The sequence below is a fragment of the Prunus dulcis genome, chromosome 5, assembly GCF_902201215.1.
Source record: "Prunus dulcis chromosome 5, ALMONDv2, whole genome shotgun sequence".
Lineage (NCBI taxonomy): Eukaryota > Viridiplantae > Streptophyta > Magnoliopsida > Rosales > Rosaceae > Prunus > Prunus dulcis.
In genome coordinates, this window is record NC_047654.1 from 14174849 (window position 1) to 14194827 (window position 19979).

At 38.3% G+C, this 19979-nt stretch overlaps 5 protein-coding genes across 5 annotated transcripts; 3 read left to right on the plus strand and 2 right to left on the minus strand.

Moving 5' to 3' along the window:
* Positions 1–18: 18 nt before the first annotated feature.
* LOC117628291 (anthranilate phosphoribosyltransferase, chloroplastic) lies at positions 19–5115 on the plus strand. The gene is made up of 10 exons (XM_034360709.1): positions 19–553; positions 664–807; positions 2302–2463; positions 2555–2638; positions 2969–3157; positions 3920–4010; positions 4155–4214; positions 4321–4439; positions 4532–4666; positions 4755–5115. The coding sequence occupies exons 1-10, from the start codon at positions 350–352 to the stop codon at positions 4782–4784; spliced, it is 1218 nt and encodes a 405-aa protein (XP_034216600.1). The 5' UTR covers positions 19–349; the 3' UTR covers positions 4785–5115.
* A 51-nt stretch (positions 5116–5166) lies between these two features.
* LOC117628292 lies at positions 5167–6636 on the minus strand. Its single transcript, XM_034360710.1, has 3 exons — positions 5565–6636; positions 5414–5467; positions 5167–5283 (listed from the first exon to the last, which is right to left on the minus strand). Exons 1-3 carry the CDS (start codon positions 6385–6387, stop codon positions 5207–5209), a joined length of 954 nt encoding a protein of 317 aa, XP_034216601.1. The 5' UTR covers positions 6388–6636; the 3' UTR covers positions 5167–5206.
* Positions 6637–6955: 319 nt separating this feature from the next.
* LOC117628155 lies at positions 6956–8747 on the plus strand. The gene is made up of 5 exons (XM_034360539.1): positions 6956–7215; positions 7551–7655; positions 7882–8137; positions 8267–8344; positions 8430–8747. Exons 1-5 carry the CDS (start codon positions 7177–7179, stop codon positions 8561–8563), a joined length of 612 nt encoding a protein of 203 aa, XP_034216430.1. The 5' UTR covers positions 6956–7176; the 3' UTR covers positions 8564–8747.
* Positions 8748–9353: 606 nt separating this feature from the next.
* On the minus strand, positions 9354–12817 carry LOC117629099 (U3 small nucleolar ribonucleoprotein protein MPP10). The gene is given in 12 exon segments (XM_034361608.1): positions 9354–9451; positions 9682–9823; positions 9920–9973; positions 10071–10142; positions 10250–10318; positions 10489–10530; positions 10622–10690; positions 11015–11152; positions 11270–11380; positions 11495–11675; positions 11909–11967; positions 12083–12817. Coding segments are annotated over 12 exon segments (1716 nt in total). The 5' UTR covers positions 12764–12817.
* Positions 12818–14294: 1477 nt separating this feature from the next.
* LOC117627221 lies at positions 14295–19939 on the plus strand. The gene is made up of 5 exons (XM_034359187.1): positions 14295–16306; positions 16844–17827; positions 18441–18666; positions 18829–18971; positions 19417–19939. The coding sequence occupies exons 1-5, from the start codon at positions 14630–14632 to the stop codon at positions 19714–19716; spliced, it is 3330 nt and encodes a 1109-aa protein (XP_034215078.1). The 5' UTR covers positions 14295–14629; the 3' UTR covers positions 19717–19939.
* The last annotated feature ends 40 nt before the right edge of the window (positions 19940–19979 follow it).

Below are 19979 nucleotides of genomic sequence, written 5' to 3' on the forward strand. Positions count from 1 at the left end.
CCACCCCCCGCAAAAAAAGTTTTAACAATCTGTGCCAAATAAAAGACGTTTTAACAATCTGGGATTGTGCATAAAACCGCCCAGGTTTCCGTGGAATAGTTCCAATTTCCAAAGACTGAGTTGGTGAAAATCTTCAAAGCTCCCAAATTTCTCTGAAACTTATGTTGGGCAATGGAATTTCCTTGTTAGAGGTTTGATAGTATACAAAGATTGAGGCTTTGGAGAGCAGAAGTTGGTGAAAATTTTCAAAGGGCAATGCGCAATGCGCTTTTCGTCTTAGAAATCTGATATTAGACAGTTTGGGTTGAGAATAGATTTTTTTAGTTCCAATCGTTTACAGGTTACCACCATGGCAGTGTCAACGCAACTCCAATCTCTGACCAGTCTTGCTTCATTGACTAACCGCACTAAGCTCAAGTTTCTAAGCAGCAGCTGCATACCTTTAGCTCCCAACACAAAGCAAAGAAGCTCAGCTGCTCAAGCTTGTGCTCTGCTCTCTGCTTCGCCCATTGTTTCTGAGAGATCAAAGCCACCAATAGCTTCTTTCAATGAGGTACCAATTGGGTTTCTTTAGGTTCAATTTTCAGTGATTTGTGATTTATTTTATTTTTATTCTGGGAACAAACAAATTTGGGTTTGTGAGATTTTGTTGTGGTTTTGCAGTTGATCGAGTCGTTGATTGATCGCGTGGATTTATCAGAGGCGGAGGCTGAAGATTCATTGGAATTTTTGCTGAGAGATGCTAATGAGGCTTTGATAAGTGCTTTCCTTGTATTATTGAGAGCCAAAGGAGAGACTTATGGAGAAGTAAGAATTCTTTTTAAAAAGAAAAATATTCTCTATTACTAAGAGTTTCGAGGTTTGTTTATTTGTTTGACGTTCCGGTTCCTGTTAGGTAATTTTAGATTATTCTTCTACTACTTTTTAAACTTTTGTTTGTGAACTTTTCTTGTATCCACCAAATTTTAGGAACTATTTTGTGATTAATTATTTCCTCCTTTTCTGTTAATCTCTGAAATCTTATCAATTCAAATATGAAAGGGACTGTGATATTGAGACTAATTTGCATACTAAAGTTATGTTATTCATGAGGGCGAGTGAGATGGCCTCATGCCAGGAGCTAACAACTTGTTCAAATTCAAATTAGATGCCTGAAATTTCCTGTTACTAGTGGTGCAGATGATGATTGATGGTCAATAATGTTACTTAAAATTAGGAAAATTTATCCAGATAACACTCACTTTGGTGTCATTTTGTCATGGTAGATTGCTTGTTCAGGTATGGCTATCCATCCATTTCTTCTTTGTGTATGTTGTTTCAGTTCAACCCATTTATTTTCCCTTTTGGTATGTTTTTGGATTACTTTCAGAGCTCAACTGCACAAGATGTTATTATTGATGGGTTCGTGTTTATCAATGATAGTGGATTTAATCGTTGGCATGTTCCAATTCGGTGATGGGTTATGTGTGAAATGTATTTATGTGGGTTGATTCTTTGCACTTGTTTGCAAAGATCTGATGAGGGCAGTTTCAGCTATTGTTTATTGTTTCCTTTCATCTGCAAATATGAACTTTGCATTTTTGTTGCCATTACTTGATACAAATTTTCAAAAGCAAGTTTCTGAAACTCCCAGACATGAATTTTCTGATGTTGTGAATGCAATTTTATTTTTGTTCAACGTTTTTTCAATATCTGTCAACTGTAGATTTGTGTAGTATGTATGCATTTGAACTCTGCTAAAGTTATCTGCTTCAGTTTTTTGGATTTGTTTGTAACAATTGTTTCACATTTTTTATCTGGGTCAATAATGCTACTTAAAATCAGTAGAATGGAATGCATTTGACTAGAAAAAGTATGTTAAAAACAAATATAGGCTACATAATGGCATATTTAGAATAGAGGAAGAAATCAGTGAACTGGTGATTGAATGTGTGAGAGCCTGCTCTTGGAAAAATATGAACAATTCTTCTAATAGTAGGCAACCGTGTGACAACTGGGATATTCCTTTTTCTCGTAAGGGGCTGCATGATAACAGAACTTGAGTTGCTCGTTTTTCTTGGATTCAGCTGGTTGTGCCATCTTGTTGGTTTACTGATCTTTGTTCTGTATCCGTGGTGGTTTGGTTTTTTCATGGTGTCTCTGTTGTCTTTCTGATGATCCTGTTGTTTCAGTAGGTTGTTTTCTTTTTTGTCTTTATGTTTCCGTCTGTGGCTTCTACTTTATTCACAAAGAAAAGGGAAAAGTATGACTGTTCCTATTTCCCCTGTATAATTTTTTTTATTGGTTTTTATGATTAAACAGATTGTGGGATTGGCAAAGGGGATGATGAAGCACAGCTTGAAGATAGATGGCATAGATGATGCAGTTGACATTGTTGGAACTGGTGGTGATGGCGCAAATACTGTAAACATTTCAACAGGGGCTGCAATACTTGCTGCAGCTTGTGGTGCAAAAGTTGCAAAGGTAACATCTATCTTCATTGATGCTGTCATGTTTTTGCATTATGTGATTTTTATCAAACTATAATTAATATCTGATAACTGTTGTATCTCAGCAAGGAAGTCGTTCCAGTTCCTCTGCATGTGGAAGTGCTGATGTATTAGAAGCTTTGGGAATAATAATTGACTTGGACCCTGAGGTTGGTGCATTAAACATTTGGTTTCAAATACATGGATTGATGGTATAGTGGAGTCTAGTTAGTACAATCAATGTCCTGGCTTCCCATAAGCCTCAGGTGCAGAAAGAGAGGCATGATGAATGCCTTAAACCTAGGTGTCCTCAAAACCCTTTTATTGTCATTAGTTGTTTAGTAGTAGCTACAAGAAACTTTAAATTGAGGTGAATAGATCAGATACTTTTCCTTTTAAAACGTCATTGAGAATAGCCAAAATGTTAATTAAAATGTGCAGCTGTGATGTCAAATTTGACTAGAAAGATGCTCATTCATTTGTGATTTTTCTTGAACCAGGGGGTAACTAGATGTGTGAATGAAGCAGGCATTGGATTTATGATGGCACCCAAGTATCATCCAGCAATGAATGTTGTCCGCCCTGTTAGAAAAAAGCTGAAAGTAAAGACGGTATTTAATATATTGGGACCCTTGTTGAATCCAGCAAGAGTACCTTTTGCTGTTGTTGGTGTATACAAGGATGAGCTCGTAAGTGTTTATTCCTAGAATTTTGGAAATATTAGAAATATCATTGTTTTCACAAACAAATTTATATCTTGATCTTAGCTTTATTTTTGTATCATGTACCTTAGGCATATGGATAACACGTTATGCTAAACTTGATGATTTGTTGACACACTGCTCCAGTGTGTGCAATTGCATTTTTCTATGAATACTGATACTTTCAATGTGGTTACTTTTGTTTTGAAACAATTTTCTTAACTAGGGATTTGTATGCAAAGATGACATTTCTTGTTCTGTGAGAAAAAGATGTTGACAAGAAAGCAATTCTCAGAATGATCCAAAGAACTTCCACATTGTTTTTGTCAATGCGGGAATAATTTATGTTTGAATGAATAACATACGGCCATGATGACTGTCTGATTTTCAGATTTTGAGTAGTTTCCTTTAAGGCTTATCATCTAGAGTATTTTGGATTGTCTAAACTTAGAATGGATTGTTGCTTATCTTATAGTGAGCTTAGATGGTGATTTGTGGGGGACAACAACAGTTAGTCTCCTACACTTCATGTTAAAGGTGTAGAACCAAATGAAACAACTATGTTATATTTCTTTGTTGACATGGGTTTTCTCTTCATGTAAATAGTTTTGGCATCGCTTGTGTAATGATAATAATGTATCTTGTTTATTTAACACTTTAGTGGACTCAAGGTACATCTTGTAGAAACTTGGACTTTATCTTATAACTAACTAGTGTGCATGTGGCTCATTATATTTCTTAATTGTGTAGGTCTTGAAGATGGCTAAAGCATTGCAAGGCTTTGGAATGAAGAGAGCATTAGTTGTTCACTCAGAGGGATTGGACGAAATGAGTCCGCTTGGTAAAACCCCTCTTTTTATTATAGTCTATGTTTATACGGAGGTTGTACGAGGCTTTTTACTGCCTTAAGCTAATACATTATCATCTTTATTTTGCTTCTACTTCAAATATAACCCAAACTTACATGTAATTGATTTGAATATAGGACCTGGGCATATCCTTGATGTGACTCCTAATAAAATTGAGGAGTTCTCCTTTGATCCATGTGAGAATCTTTTGTTCTAGTTCTCCACTATTAATTCTTATGCTTGTTGCTGCTTTCAGATTTTCGGATGAGAACTTACAAGAAAATCATTATTTTTATGTTATAGTGGATTTTGGAATTCCTCGCTGCACCCTAGATGACTTGCGAGGTGGAGGCCCTGAGTATAATGCTGAGGCACTAAAGCGTGTATTGTCAGGGGAGAAAGGTTCCATTGCAGATGCATTTGTATGTTTTCTTGATTGTTACAACTAAATATGGATTTCGTTACATCCTTCCTATGTTTGAGATATCTATTCATTACCAAATTTGTTGGCCAGATCTTAAATGCTGCAGCAGCTCTCTTTGTCAGCGGTCGGGTGAACACCTTGGCCGAAGGAGTTTCGTTGGCTCGTGAAACACAAATTTCAGGGAAGGCTATCAGAACCCTTGATCAATGGGTAGCTATATCCAATGTGAGTGGTCTGACCATATATAATTAACATCTTCAGGTTGTGATGAAAATTATCAATTCCTTTATTCCCTTTTGATTAATGATTTCAGACAATGAAGAAAGATACAATTGTTTATTAAGGATGCCTCAGATATCAGTTTTGAACTCATCATGATCGAGAGCCATTGTAGAGTCTACACATTTGAAGAACATAGTAAGGCAAACAGATCTTTTTGTAATTTACTGTTGAATGCAATGCATTAGATCATCCCTTAATAGGGCAGAAAGATGTTGGCAAGAAAAAAGGGTAAGGCTAGCAAGGTGAAATTTTGGACTTCATGTAAAAATAAATAGACTTGGAAAGAATTCCAAGATTGTTCATCCTCTTTCAACTCCAAAGGCAAGTGTACTATTTGCTTATGTGAAAGTGAAACAATGGAAGCATAATAACTTTCAAAAACATGTTTACAACTCTCTCTCTCTCTCTCTCTCTCTCATGTATGCATGCAAGAAGCCAACAATATATAACACGCAAGAAGCCAACAATATATAAATCTGACATTTACATAATGAGATGCATAACATATGGTGATGGATAATGGTTCTTTGTAATCCATGCTAGCAGACACACCAGTGATCCTGCAAACAAGTAACCAAATTAGATACCAAAGTTGGATAATTGGAAACTAATTTTTTATTTACGAGCTTGATGAAATGATAAATTTGAAGGTCAATTGCAGTAAAATGACTGAACAGCTGAAGAAAATACCTATCAATGTATAGCTGTCCACCAGAGAGTATATTCTTGTTGATGATGACTTTACTGCATCACACATAAAGATCATCAATAAAATTATTAATTGAATTATATATATATATAACAGAAAATGAGAATCATGATGAAGCTGTTAATGTCTAACCAGAATCACAATTTGATGTAGAATTCAATTTCCCACACATGCACAATTGCCTAATGCCATCAGTTCCATACCCGCAGGTGCCACCAGTAGCCTCACAAGCCCTACAAAATTCATCATTTTCTTGAACAGAATATTTCACTCGGATCCCATAAGACCACCCATTGGCCCCATCAAGCCTCAATGGGGCAAGACTATAGGCACTGCTGTACCCTTCACACTGAAGCCTGGTAAGATTAATGGCCTTGATGGCCTCAAATGGCACTGCACAGCACTCAGGTGGCCCTGACCCAAACATGGAGCCCACCTTCCTATGGCCGCCCAGCAAATCCCATGCTGGGCAACCGTAGTATTCTTCACAGCTCATGCCTGAAACGTTTCTACATGGCAAGTGCTTTCCCGGAAAGCCTTGGAAGAGTGGTGATTGAGCTGAGCAGCCTATCAACATGAATACGTTGTCAGCCGTCGGATTCATGTACGGGGCCCGCCATTGCTCGACGGAGAAGCCGTTACCTTTTGCTCCTAGCACTATGTTGTCACAAGTTGACATGTGAGGGTCATGTAGAGTGAGGGCTTGATAAGCATAGTCTATGTCTAGGACCCTGTAAGATCCTGAGCTTATGTGAAACATAAGCACATCGTTTATGCAGTACAGGAGTTCTCGAAAACCCGGGTGGCCGCAGCCCGAATGGAGCGCAAATGGGTAATCTATGGTGAGGTTTCCACAATAGGATCTGCATGTAGCATTGCCTGAATTTGATGGAATTAATGCTGAAAATAGAAGGTAGAGAAAGCTGAGAATGAGCATAGTTGTACTAGTACTCATGGGTTTATCTGAGAAAGAGAGAGAGAATTTGAGAAGTGGTTTGTGAATTGGTGCAAACTGCAATGATACTTTGCTTGGAGGGTTGAGTTAATGTCTGATGTTGTGGCCTTGTGGGCATGATTTGGGGGACTTTGTTCACAATCACATGTAGTGTTGAGAATCTTGGTGAATTGCTTATGGGTTTTGTTTCTCTTTTTGGTTGGAGAAATTATTTGTTTTTAAAACTTTAGTGTAGCTTTTGCAATTTGGAATTCCTGCAGCAAGCTTTAGCTTGCTTTTGGGCACTGCAAGGCAATAAAAAAAATGGCATGAAATGATTCTCATTGGGTTGCTTTATGTTTTTAGCTGTCAGTTCTTGGCTTCTCTATGTTTGCAAAATTGTGGATAAAGTTTATAAAATAAAAATAATAAAAAATCCCTATAATTCATGATTCATCATTGTTAGGAGGTAAAGTCCAATTAATGTAGATTGAATTATAAGATTAACCAAGGCCTAGCTAGCTACATAAAGATTGCAACTTTGAAACGACATGTCGTTTGTCTGATCCTCATTTTGACTCTCAAGTTTCCACGTGCCACCTCACAGAGAAGTGAGAACTGGCGATGGCGGTCATTACCACCGTTCTCGTGCCGCTTACCCTCTGTTTGGTTGCCCAGAAAATACAACAGTAATTCTAACTGCCTCCAGCTGTTCTCGCTTCCTCGGCGAGAAGAGATAAAGAACACTAATTTTATTGGAAACCAAACACAGTGTTATTGTCAGTGTGAAGAGCAGCATACTATTTGATCATGGAAGCTCTGGAGAAATCAGAAGAAACCGTCTCAAACGTAATTGATTATCTTCTCTGCTCACTTTACTTACTAATATAGTTATAAAAATGTGAACTTTTTTCTATTCTTATACGATAGTTCTCAAAAACCGAGCAATATGTTATTAATTAGGCCATCAAATAATTGTTTTGTTCATTTCTAGGTCAAGTTTTGGATTTTAGAGACACTTGTTTAATTGGGTCCTCAAAGTTGTTAAATTGCAGATTTTGGAATTTGGGTTTTGTCTGTTATGTGTTTCTGAAACTTGAGTGGTACTTCATATTCGAATTGCCCATCATGTGTTTGCTAAAATTCCTGTTAGCCTAACTATGATGTTGTTTTCTTTGAATCAGCATTCTCAAAAACTAGCAGGAACTGTCAACTGGGGCACAGCAACTGTGATCGGAGTGTTTGCAGGCCTGTTTTATGGTGGTAGCAAGGAGGCATCTGCTTCAGTTGTAAGTTTGTATTGTATCAAAATAACAATGCTCCAAGTGCTTGTTTTGATGTTTTGTAGTGATTCATAACAATGTTTGAACGATTGAGGTGTTTGATTTTGATCTCAGTCTCTGAAGATGTTAGATAACATTACTTGTAAAGTGGTTTTGTTGATATTGACTATTTATTCATCTGATTGATTTCTCTTTTTAACATCTTGTTTCAACTGTATTTTGTTGAAACTAGAGCAAGGATGCAGAAGTAATGTTGAAGCTTGGGAGCACACCAGACAAGCGTGAACAATATCGTATGATGAGAGATGCAATGGAGAAAAGGTTCATACGAGTCACTCGGGGCTCGATAGTTGGTGGAGTGCGTCTTGGATTGTTTACTGCTACGTTTTGTGGTATACAAAATCTGCTTGCTGAGAAAAGGGGCGTGCATGATGTTTTCAATGTTGTTGGAGCCGGTTCAGCTACTGCTGCCACATTTGGTCTAATAAGTAAGAGTCATATCTAATCTGCTGAGCTTCTTTGTTAACTGGTTGTCGTCGTTGGCATGCATCGAACCATCGGCTTCTCGTTTGATGCTTTCAGAATACGATGTAACATTTGGTTTCTTCTTCAATCAGTGCCAGGATCATTGCCATGGCGAGCAAGAAATGTGATGCTTGGTGCCGTCCTAGGAGCAGCGTTGGGTTTTCCATTTGGTAATACATTCAACCCTGTAATCTTCCCGAAGTGTACATTTATCGATCGTAAGCCGCTAACATGGGTTGATGCATTTTGTGGCAGGGTGGGCGCATTTGAAGCTGGTAGAGAAAGCAAATGAAGGGAACCTGTCTGCACATCCTGATTCAGATCAAAGAGAAGCAAGGAGTGGAGTTGATGCAGCAATTGAGAGGCTTGAAGAAAATTTGAATAAGTAGAACATAAAATTGAGCAAGGCTTGAAGATCTCCCCATTGGCCGGTGAGGAGGGAAGGATGAAAATCTCAGAGAAAGAGAATAGGCTTCGTTTATTGAGGAATAAGAACACTCTAGTAACAATTTCACAATATTTTGAATGATTTATCGATTAATTTTCCAATTTATGAAGCAGAATAACAAAGTCCCTCATATGGTGAAATACCAAATATATATATATATATATATATATATATATATATATGTCGGGATAGATTTTCACAGTGAAAAATCAATCTTAAAACGATAAATCAATTCTATTGCCCATCCCCGAGTCCTATTTTCTCTTTTATTTTTCTAGAATTCTTGGACAAGGAATAACTTCATGGATTGATTTCGGTAAATAATAACTCCTTGATTTATACGATCTAATATGACCATACTGTCTAATACAAATTTTTATCTTCGAATTTTGAGTAACAGTAAATAAAAATGTCAAAAAACAAACAGATTAAGGTACGTAAGAATTTCCTTTTAAGTGTTTTGTTCATAATTTTCATATGCCTTGTACAGGGTTTTTTCTTCACTCTTCCATCAAAACTCAGAATGGTGAGAAGAAATTGAGCAATTGAGATCTTCAAGATGAACTCTCCCACCTTAGCCTCTTCTTCTTTTCCTCTTCTCTAATCTGTCAATCAGTTGCAACCATGGCTTAAGTTAAACTTATGCACCATCCAATTATCCTTCCTTCCCTGCAATACAAAGAGCTGTTAGAGCTGAGGAAGCAAAACACTATATCCATTACAAAAGCCATTTACCATCGACCGTTGATAGCACCTTGCTGTGTCATGGCTTCTTTGCCATCCTTTTAGCTGTCTCGTGGCTTTTTTCTCGTCCTTTTTGCTTCCCTAGCTGTAATGCGTCCATAGTTAAAGTTATGCAGATATTGGTAACAAAATGGGATGGACAAGAAGATTTATGAAGTTGGAAGCCAGTCCTAGACATTCTTTCTTCAACAAGTCAACAACCAGATGTTTATTCAATTTGTGTGGAACAGTAGCAATCATCTGACCGAAAAGGGTCAGATGGATGAACATTTTGTCCCATTAGAGGATAATCTAACTTGTGTTGTCCAAGCTTACCTTTATATTTCCTTTTCTTGTTAGCTCTCCTCCTCTTTCTCTCGGCCTGTGTAAGTTCTGCTTCTTCTTTAATATCACCTTTGCCTGAAAACACTTCCTCCGGCGCTAGCATTGCTGCATCAGAGACAGCCACAGGTGCAATCTGCCCAAGGAGAGATATTATGATTGTCAATTTTCCAAAGACATTTGTGATAGAAAAAAATATAAAAATAAAATGGAAATGTAGAGTTCACATTACCTCTTCCATTGCTAGAGCGGGGATATTAGCTTGTACAGTCATATCCTCGATAACCTATCCCAGATACCATAGAGCAAGTACATGAATGCCCACAAATTAGAAACGTATATGCTGCATATAAATAAATAAATTTTATGATTGAGAAGCATACAGGTTTTGGAGTGAAGTGGAAATGAGAAAGAGCATCCAACTTCAAGCAAAGTTTCTTGAACAGCTTGCTTGCCTGGTCAAAGACAACGACCACAAGAATAATAATTAGCACATTTAGATACAGATAAGGACGTTAAATTTTGATTAGTAACATACAAGAACAACAATCAAAACATGCACCTCTTCCTTCTGTTTGTCTGTGAATGACAATGGACCAGAAGCCACATTCGTCTTTTGAACGTATTCGTCCTGCAGAAATTGATAAAAATAGCTTCTCAGCACATTTTACTCAAAATTGAAAAATAATTTGCTAAGTATCACATTTAGATGCTAAGACAGAAATCCAGCCTAAGGAGATCAAACTTTGGAAGGTTGGGTAGCAAATCAAGTGATTGCATTTTGCATCAGGGGAACCATACCTCATAGACTTCAGCTAGACCCTTCTTGCTCTTATTCTCATCCTATATATTAAACAAAAGGATTAGACACATTGAACAAGTTACTTCATTTTACACATAATAAATCAAAATTCTATCAAAAAGTAATGCTTACCAACTCTTTAATTTCTCTTGGTGCTTTAGAGGGTAACGTCGGAGCCTTTTGAACATCATCAAAACGCCCCTATAAAACACAACAACTGCAGTTTTAGAACTGGTTGTAATCCACAAACAAACACAACGCGAGACAGAGAGAGTAGAAGAAACAAGCAACAATATCAAATAATGACAGAATGAGTAAGCTTAGAAAAAAATGAGAATTGAAAAATAAAATAAAATCTTTCTAATCTATTGTGATCAATATAAAGTGCCAAAAAGCCTCCAGTACTGGTGATTGATGAAAATGTGGTTCATTGGAAATAGCTGAACTTTGAACTTAATATTTTAGATAAGAAAATATGACATGAAAATAAAGTCCTGGAGCGTATCTATTAAAAATGTTGTTTACCTGCTCGATTCTTTTCTGGATGATATCCTCAATCGATGCTGTAACCTCCTCTGTGATTACAGGGGGAGGTCTAACATTGTGTTCAAAATCTAAATCAACTTCTAGCGCACTGTTCTTTGGCCTTCTCTCTGCAGTTACCTGTTGTTGAAAGCCATAATTGATATATGTAATCCATTAAAAGATACATGGCTATCATAACATACATAATACGACTATTAGTGTCCCAAAGAAGAAAATCAGAAACAGCGATGTTACCTCTCCTCGCATGGTCCAATTTTTTGGCTCCAAATTTGCTTTTTCCATCTGGTCTATTTCGGAACGAAGTTTCTGAAGCTTCGTTTCATGGGTAGAAAGAGTTGTCTGATTCTGTATTTAAAAATATATGTTGAAATGAGATGAAACTCATTTGAAAATATGGAGAACCTATGAACTGCAAGACCCTGCTCACAAATTTTGTTACACTACTTGATTTTCAAGTACCTGCTCATCTTTTTGTTCATCTTCATCATCTTCTTCTTCTTCTTCTTCAACGTCATCTTCATCCTCATCCTCATCCTCATCCTCATCCTCATTGTTTATGCCCAAATCTTTTGATCCATCAACCAATTTTGGTTTTCGTTTAGAAGGTTTTTCCTTTTTTCCTCCATAGAAGTCTTCATATCTGTAGCAGAGAAGCAGCAGTGAAGCATATTTAAATGGATATATATGCATGACCACAACAGATATGCACTGGTGAATTACATAAAATAGATATATATCAGAGAAACAAATGCATAGGAACCATGAATTTGCAGTCAATGATCGATCCATATTCATAGAATCAACTAATTGTGGTACAATAAACGTAGAAAGAAAAGAAAAAGAAAAATATTGGATAAATCATAAATGTAGCACCTTGCAAACTTGTCTGCGTCTTCTTCATCCTCATCATCGCCAATGTCTAAATCTCCAAGCTAAATAGGCAAAATGAATCGAGTTAGAAACCAAAAAGACAAGCTTCAAAATCAGCAAAATTCTTAAGCCAAAAACCAAATAACTATCCAACAAAAAATTCAAGCAGGGCCTCACCAGCTCATCTTCTTCTTCATCCTCGTCTTCCTCTTCGTCTTCTTCATCCTCATCATCATCGCTACCTTTCTTCTTCTTCTTCTTCTTCTTCTTATCAGTCTTCATTAACCCATATTCCCTAGCTTCACTATCCTCCAAAGACTTCTTCAAATCCTTTATCTTAAAAAACCCATCCTCTATCCCATTATTACCTTCACCTTCACCTTCACTCTCTTCTCCCTCCTCTTCATCCTCACTCTCATTCTCTTCACCTTCTTCTTCGTCTTCTTCTTCCTCTTCCTCCTCCTCATCGTCTTCATCTAATTCATCTAATTCCTCATCAGAACCATCGATTTCCTTCTCTAAACCCCCATTTTCAGCTTCCAGAACCTTCTCTTGGCCTTGTACAAGCACCTTCAGCGTCTTAATCTCGTCCGGGTTTTTCTCGAACCGTTTCAAATCTCGGCGGAGGCTCGAGATGAGCGGCTGCGATTGGAGGTCGATTTGCTGCCATATCTGCTCGGCGTCGAAGCCGTCTGTTAACAGCTGATCGAATGGCGATTTGGGCGTGAACGGTCTGAGGGAGGAGAAGAGGTTCTGCAAGGCGGTTCGAGCCGTTTGGGAGAGCGCGGGGCTAGGCGTCAGTAACTGCGTTGGGTCTGTGAGTTTCAGGGAGTTCAGGGCTTCGCTACTGATCGCCATGGCCGAGCGAGAATGCGAGCTCGGTTTGTGTCCTGTTTCTGGCAGGTTCGCTCCGGTTTGGGGGTTTAGGGTTTTAGAGGGGAAGGAGGTACTGTACACGTGTCGATCTGTAATTGGCTATAACTCGAAACATTTGGCCCTAAAAGAAAAATAATATAATAAAAGCAAAACGAAATTCCATAACGCAATGGGCTAACAATAGACACGACGCCGTTTGATATATAGTGTTATGGGCCTTGTGAAATAGAAGACTTTGATATCCTAGCCCCAGTAGGACTACCATAACGAAATTCCTTTCCAAATGTCTCTCTATGTGGATCCCTTTATATACGTCTTCCCTCTCAATACACACAAATAAACTTTGAATCTCCTACTCTAAATATGACAGACCTGCAATCGAATGAATGGCTCAGAAATCTCATGGATGATGGTATAGACCATCTTTTGAATGTGCAATGGCTCATAGATTTCATGCCTACTCAACATATTTTTGACGAAGCAATATCATTATCAGATATGGTCGAATTTTCTCTCGTCATGCCTTCCTTAGACGACCAACAAGATTTGAACTTGAATTTGAGACCAAAGCCTGCATCCCAAGCATCGGTTGAGGCCTTGGAGAAGTTGGTGTTTGAGGTTCGAGTGCATGGATCGAGTGAGAGAGAGAGCTTTTGTGTGGTTTGCTTGGAAAATATGTTGAGTGGGGATCGAGTCACTCGCATGCCATGCTCTCATATATTTCATGGAGACTGCATTGTCGAGTGGTTAAAACAAGGTCATATTTGCCCTTTGTGCAGGTTCGAGTTGCCACAAAATTAATTTAATGATAGAACACAATTGTTTTGATCTATAATTTTTAATTGTGAGACTCTGACAATTATGATGTTTATATTATATGTTCTTATGTTTGATTGATTTTTGTCGAGAAGAATTGTTTTTTCAATTCGAACTTTGCTCCATTGAAGGTAAAAGACCCTTCAATACATGTAAGTTTCTAATTTTAAAATACTTTTCACAAATACGGCATCAGCTAAAAAAATTAAACAAACAACTATGCATAATTTTCAAATTGAACTTATGGATTATTTGTGCTTGTTATGTACTTGGACAACGCAAACTCAAATTGAATGAAAATTTGGATTGTCCTCCGATTGATGATCTAGGATTTTCTTTCGTATATATGATTGTCGAGCGGGGTCAACGGTTGTGACCTTCCTCCTTCCCCTGTTTGGCACCCAATATCGAAACCCCAAGGAGAACTAAGACTGGTAGGTGAAATTTAGGAAGGTCGATCTCGACAGGAAAGGAAAAAATCAGGAAGGTTTATAGAAAACAAATGAGCAGGAATTATAATACAATACAAAATATGAATCAAACGAATATAAAAAAAAAAAAAATACCACATGAAAGTCCCCGAGATTATTGCTTCAACAGTAACAATGTTTTTATTTTCTTAATTACCATAGCTTAATTTTTTTCTTATTAAAAAATAAAAATAAATTACATATGCATTAAGAACAAAAATAAAAATTCGACATTGTCGAAAGCTACCAGTTTTACACAACTCCACCTGAAACTGAAAACTACCTTCTTTTTTCATCATCATCTTCATCTTCAATTCAGACTTCGTTTGTCTCTCTCTGCCGACCTCCCGCCTCTTACTCAATCCTCGCTGCTACTAAATCTCAAACGCTGAACTCACTTCACAATCCGGGCTGCCATCAACTGCGGTCATTTCCATCGGAACTCCGTCGTCCAATCGTATCAAGGTCGTCGATTCCTCCCAGGTCTACTTCTGACTCTTCCGACTCTTCTCTCTCAATTTCATCTGTAAAGAACTCGAATTTATGATTCATTGACTCTCCAATGATCAATGGAGAGACGACTGCCGAGGCCGCCTCTCCCGATCCGTCCCTTTCTTTCGATCGCAAATCGGACGGTGACGGTGGCGATGCCTCGCCCCGATCGCCTCCGTCGCGGTACTCGTCGTTCGGCGAGTCCGAGTACGAGCGCTATTGCAGCGCCAACTCGGTTATGGGCACGCCGAGCATGTGCAGCACAATCACAGTATTCAATGATTTTCCGGAGCCCGAATTCGGGTCGCTAAAAAGTTCGGGTTTTGTGGACGAGAGTGGTGGTTTGGATAATTTTAGTTTGGGAGGGAGGATTGAGAGAAATCGAGAGGATCGGAGAGTTTCAGGTAGTGATAGGATTGAGTTTTGTAAGGAGGATGATGGTATTGAATGTCGGCGGAATACAAACTATGGGTCTAGTGGGTTGGAATTGTATGGCAATGAGGATGCTCATGGAGTTGATGGTTTAGATGAATTGATGTCTTGGAAGCTTGAGAGTGGATCGTCGGGTTTAAGGGGGGTTTCACAATTGAAGTATGGTTCGGATAATAGTGATGAAGACAGTGAAAAGGGCATGGAAGTGCAGAGAGGATTTGTAGGAAAAGGGAAAGATAGTGCTGAATTTGAACGTGTGGTGGCCAGGATTGAAGAGTTTGATGGGGTAAAAATGGAGTTCTGTACTTCGGAATTTGATGGAAGAGAGATTGATAGGGAAGAAGGAACCTCATCTAGAAATGAGTACTCAGAGGATGAGGGGTCTATCTATGGTTCAGATGATGAGAAGAGTGGCTTTAGTCAACAGAGGAATGTGCACTATCATCAGCAAGCAAAACCAGAGAATGAAAATCCGTTTCTTATCAACTCATCTGTAGCCTTTGGTTCGGATGATTGGGATGATTTTGTGCAAGAAAGCCATGGAAGTAATATAGCTTCTTTAGCTAGGAATGTGTTCCGGCACCAGATAGAACAGAAGGTTGAAACTGAAAGGAAAGTTTCAAATTCCACTTCCCTCGCTTCAGTCGAGCGTCAGAGTACATGTCAGACTGAGCAGGGAAAATATGTGACAAACGTGCCCACAGAAAACGAACTAGTTCAAGCTGATAAGAAATTGGCAGAAAATGTTAATAGTTCCATGGTCCCTGCTAGTTCTCCAAATATTATTGAAACAGAAAGAGTAGAAGATGTGAGGGACATTCCTGTGGCCAGTTATCAAGTCCAAGCTATTGATGATCCGATTGAATTTACCGAAAGTTCTTTTACAACCCCAACTGGTTTTCAAAATGTTCAAGAACCAGAGCAAGAAGGTTCAAGAGACATTCCTTTGACCAAGAATCAAAATCCAGGTCCTGACGAAGCAGCAAAAGAAAGTCCTGATGAAAATGGTTTAAACATTATGGATGATGGCATTTCTAATGAGCATACACGTGTGAATGCTGGGGATGTCATTGGGATTGATGATGGTCAAGATTTAGGAAACAAAAATTTGGGGAATCTAAAAGTTAAACCAAATCCCCTTTCTGATATATCAACTAATCAGCTTAGCATCTATGCAACCAGACCTCCTGGAAATATGAAGGGGAAATTCCTTGTAGACGATAAGCCAAGCATGCCGACATCAATTTTTGAAACTAAAATGAGGGAAAGTTCTGTTTCAGAAGATCTCTTTGAAAACTATCCTAAGCCCGTTAAGGTCAGTCATGCTTATTAAGTTTGTAGACTTGGTTATGTCTCATGGAGTTGTCCACAATGTGTTTTGGTAAATTAGCACGTTGACAACTGGTTGAATTGCATTTTGTGTGTGTGTGTGTGTGTGTGTGTGTTGGGGGGTGGGGGTGGGGAGTTGGTTTAAACTGGTAGACTCGTGTTACTTGTAGGATAATATAACTCATAGCTTTGAGAAGGCTCCATTATTGTGGTAGGCTGATCTTTCAGATTTTGTTATCATTATTTTATATCAAGTATTCCTGTCTATATTGATCTTTGTAAATTCAAGTATTTACTAGGTTTTATGATGTGTTCTTGTTTAGTTTATGTAAATGGCTTACCAAGACTTGTCATGGGCATGATTTGTTTACTAGTTATTGCACCAACTACCTTTTGCAAGAGAATATCTGGTTTATGATATTGGTGGTTATGTGCTATGGCAGTCTGATCTGATCTTATCCATATAAGAATATTTGTGTGTGAAGTTGTCTCTAGCTCATTTCCTCTTTTACTAATGCTGCAGACAGATAATTTTGAGCTAAATGAATTCTACGATGAGGTTGTTAATGAGATGGAAGAAATTCTGCTCGACTCTGCTGAGTCCCCAGGGGCAAGGTTCGCTCATGGTAACAGGATTTTACAGTCACAGCAATCTCTACCGTTAAGAGATGGTGGATCGACTGCTTCTACTTCTGGCACAGATGATGCTTACTTGTTCAATCAGAATTCATTGAGAATTGATGGGGTCGAAGTGGTAGGTGCAAGGCAGAGGAAGGGAGATGTCTCATTCAGTGAAAGACTGGTGGGAGTGAAGGAATATACTGTGTATATAATAAAAGTGTGGAGTGGCAAGGATCAATGGGAGGTTGAACGTCGATATCGTGATTTCTATACACTCTATCGTCGATTGAAAACATTGTTTGCTGACCATGGCTGGAATCTACCTTCTCCCTGGTCTTCTGTAGAAAAGGAATCCAGAAAGATTTTTGGAAATGCATCTCCTGATGTTGTTGCAGAGAGAAGTGTTCTCATTCAAGAGTGTCTGCAATCCATTCTCCATTACAGGTTCTTTTCCAGTCCACCGAGTGCATTAATATGGTTTTTGTCTCCTCAAGATTCATTTCCTAGCTCCATGGCATCAAATATGGCCGACTCTAATACTAAAAGGGCATACACTGAAAACTTTTCCACTTTAGGAAAGACCATATCACTTATTGTTGAAATTCGACAATACAAATCTTTGAAGCAGATGCTAGAAGCACAACATTATACTTGTGCTGGATGTCACAAGCATTTTGATGATGGAAAGACTTTGATACGGGATTTTGCACAGACATTTGGATGGGGCAAGCCTCGACTTTGTGAATATACTGGTCAATTATTTTGCTCGTCGTGCCATACAAATGAAATTGCAATCATACCAGCAAGGGTGTTGCATAACTGGGACTTTACTCAGTATCCAGTTTCGCAGTTGGCTAAATCTTATCTGGATTCCATACATGACCAGGTAATATGAAGACTGTTGCCTTCTTTATTATTTAAATTTTGTATCTGTTATGTCAATGAATTGCGACTACATTAGTAAGCAACGTACTGATAGATTTTGTCCTAAGAACGTTCTTTGTAGCACTTTTGCTTTCGTACTTATGCTTCCACATAATATGATAATGGGAACAATTTTTTTTTTCCTTTAAACTTGCCACTGTACAGGGAAAAAAGAATGAATTAAAAGGGGTTTCTAGTACCAGGTACCGTGTGCAATGGTTTTTTGATACGTGGACCAAATATCTGTTGTAATTGATGACAAATCCATATATAATGCCATTTCCTGGTCATTTCTGTTGGGATTCCATTTGATTCCAGGCGATTATGGAAATGGTTATGTTAAGGGAAACTACACATACAATGTTAATCTTTGCACCAATCCTGTATCATAATGTAACTTATTGTACTCAACCAATTTATGGATCTATTTGTGCATTGAGATAGACACCAGCAAATTTCCTCCTTTCCAGCATCATTTTGAACATTTTAAATCCAAGTTAATTTTTCATGTATTTAATGTTTCAAGTGATCTTCTGAGCCAATACCTCATGTACATGATCAACTTCGTTTTGCAGCCCATGCTTTGTGTCAGTGCTGTTAATCCATTCCTTTTCTCAAAGGTCCCAGCCTTGCTTCATGTTATGGGTGTCAGGAAGAAAATTGGCACCATGCTTCCTTATGTTCGTTGTCCATTCCGGAGGTCAATCAACAAAGGACTTGGGTCTCGGAGATATCTTCTAGAAAGCAATGATTTTTTTGCACTGAGAGACCTCATTGATCTTTCAAAAGGAGCCTTTGCAGGTTAGCTTCTAATCACAAGCTTTATCTTCATGCATGTATGCCATACTGGACTTTTTGTTATTATGAAAATAAAATAGATTACTTGATATGCATGTGTGTGTGTGTGTGTGTGCATGTGTGTATATATCTTTTCTGAAGGCTGACGTACTATTTTTGTGGCAGTGCTCCCTGTGATAGTTGACACTGTCTCAAGGAAAATTCTGGGCCATATAACTGAGCAGTGTCTCATATGCTGTGATGTGGGAGTCCCCTGTGGTGCACGACAAGCATGCAATGACCCTTCATCTCTCATTTTCCCTTTTCAGGTGAGCATCTGTAATTCTGTTGTACAATTGTGGTTCCTGTTCACATGGCTAATAAGATTTTTTTTCTTCTGGCTTTTATTATTGATCTTATGTGTTCCCAAAATATTTATTGCATCAATTGGAGAACCAGATTTGGCCATCAAATTAGCGGGCACCACACTACTCGGCTTTATATCTTTCCATTTTTACCATCAATTGAATCAAGCACTTGGTTTCCGTAACCCTACCCTAAAACGATATCCTATGGGCTTATAGGTTTCCTTTTGAAATGAATAGCATATGTCTCACAATGTTTGATATTTTTGTAACCAAAGGAAATATCTCCTCATTCTGCAAATCATGTGAGCATTTTGTATCCTTTACTAGGAAACCTTGAATTCCTTATATTGCATTGATGAATTAATAAGTATAGTTGCTGCAATCTGACTGTAAAAGTTATTGGCAGGAGGATGAGATTGAAAGGTGTCCATCTTGTGAATCAGTATTCCACAAGCATTGCTTCAGAAAGCTCATGGACTGCATGTGCGGGGCACACCTTAGGGTGGACGAGCCGGCACAACTCATTAAGAGGGCAACCTCTGGGGTTGGTGCTGAGATCAGTGGGCTTCTAGACTTGTTTGGAGGAGGGTCAAGTTCTGGATTACTCTCTGGCTTATTTTCGAAGGTGAAGCCAGAGAAGCCAAGGGAGCATAAAGACGGTGACAATGTGATTTTAATGGGTTCTTTGCCCAGCACTTCCTTATAATTCTTCTGTATCTGCATTGTATCATATATGCATTTTGGCTTGATTTGGAATGTAGAAACTTCATTCATTGCACCTTTTGATGTTAAATAATCAAAACTGGACATCCCAACTTTGTTGTAGCTAAATTCTTGAGGTTGGGCAAGAATATATTCTTTTTGGCTGGCCCCTTTTTGTAATGTAGATGCTAGTCAATATAAGTGCTGTCTCTTTCATTTGCTTGCTATCTGACTTCTTGATTATGAATGTACATCTCAACTCTTTGA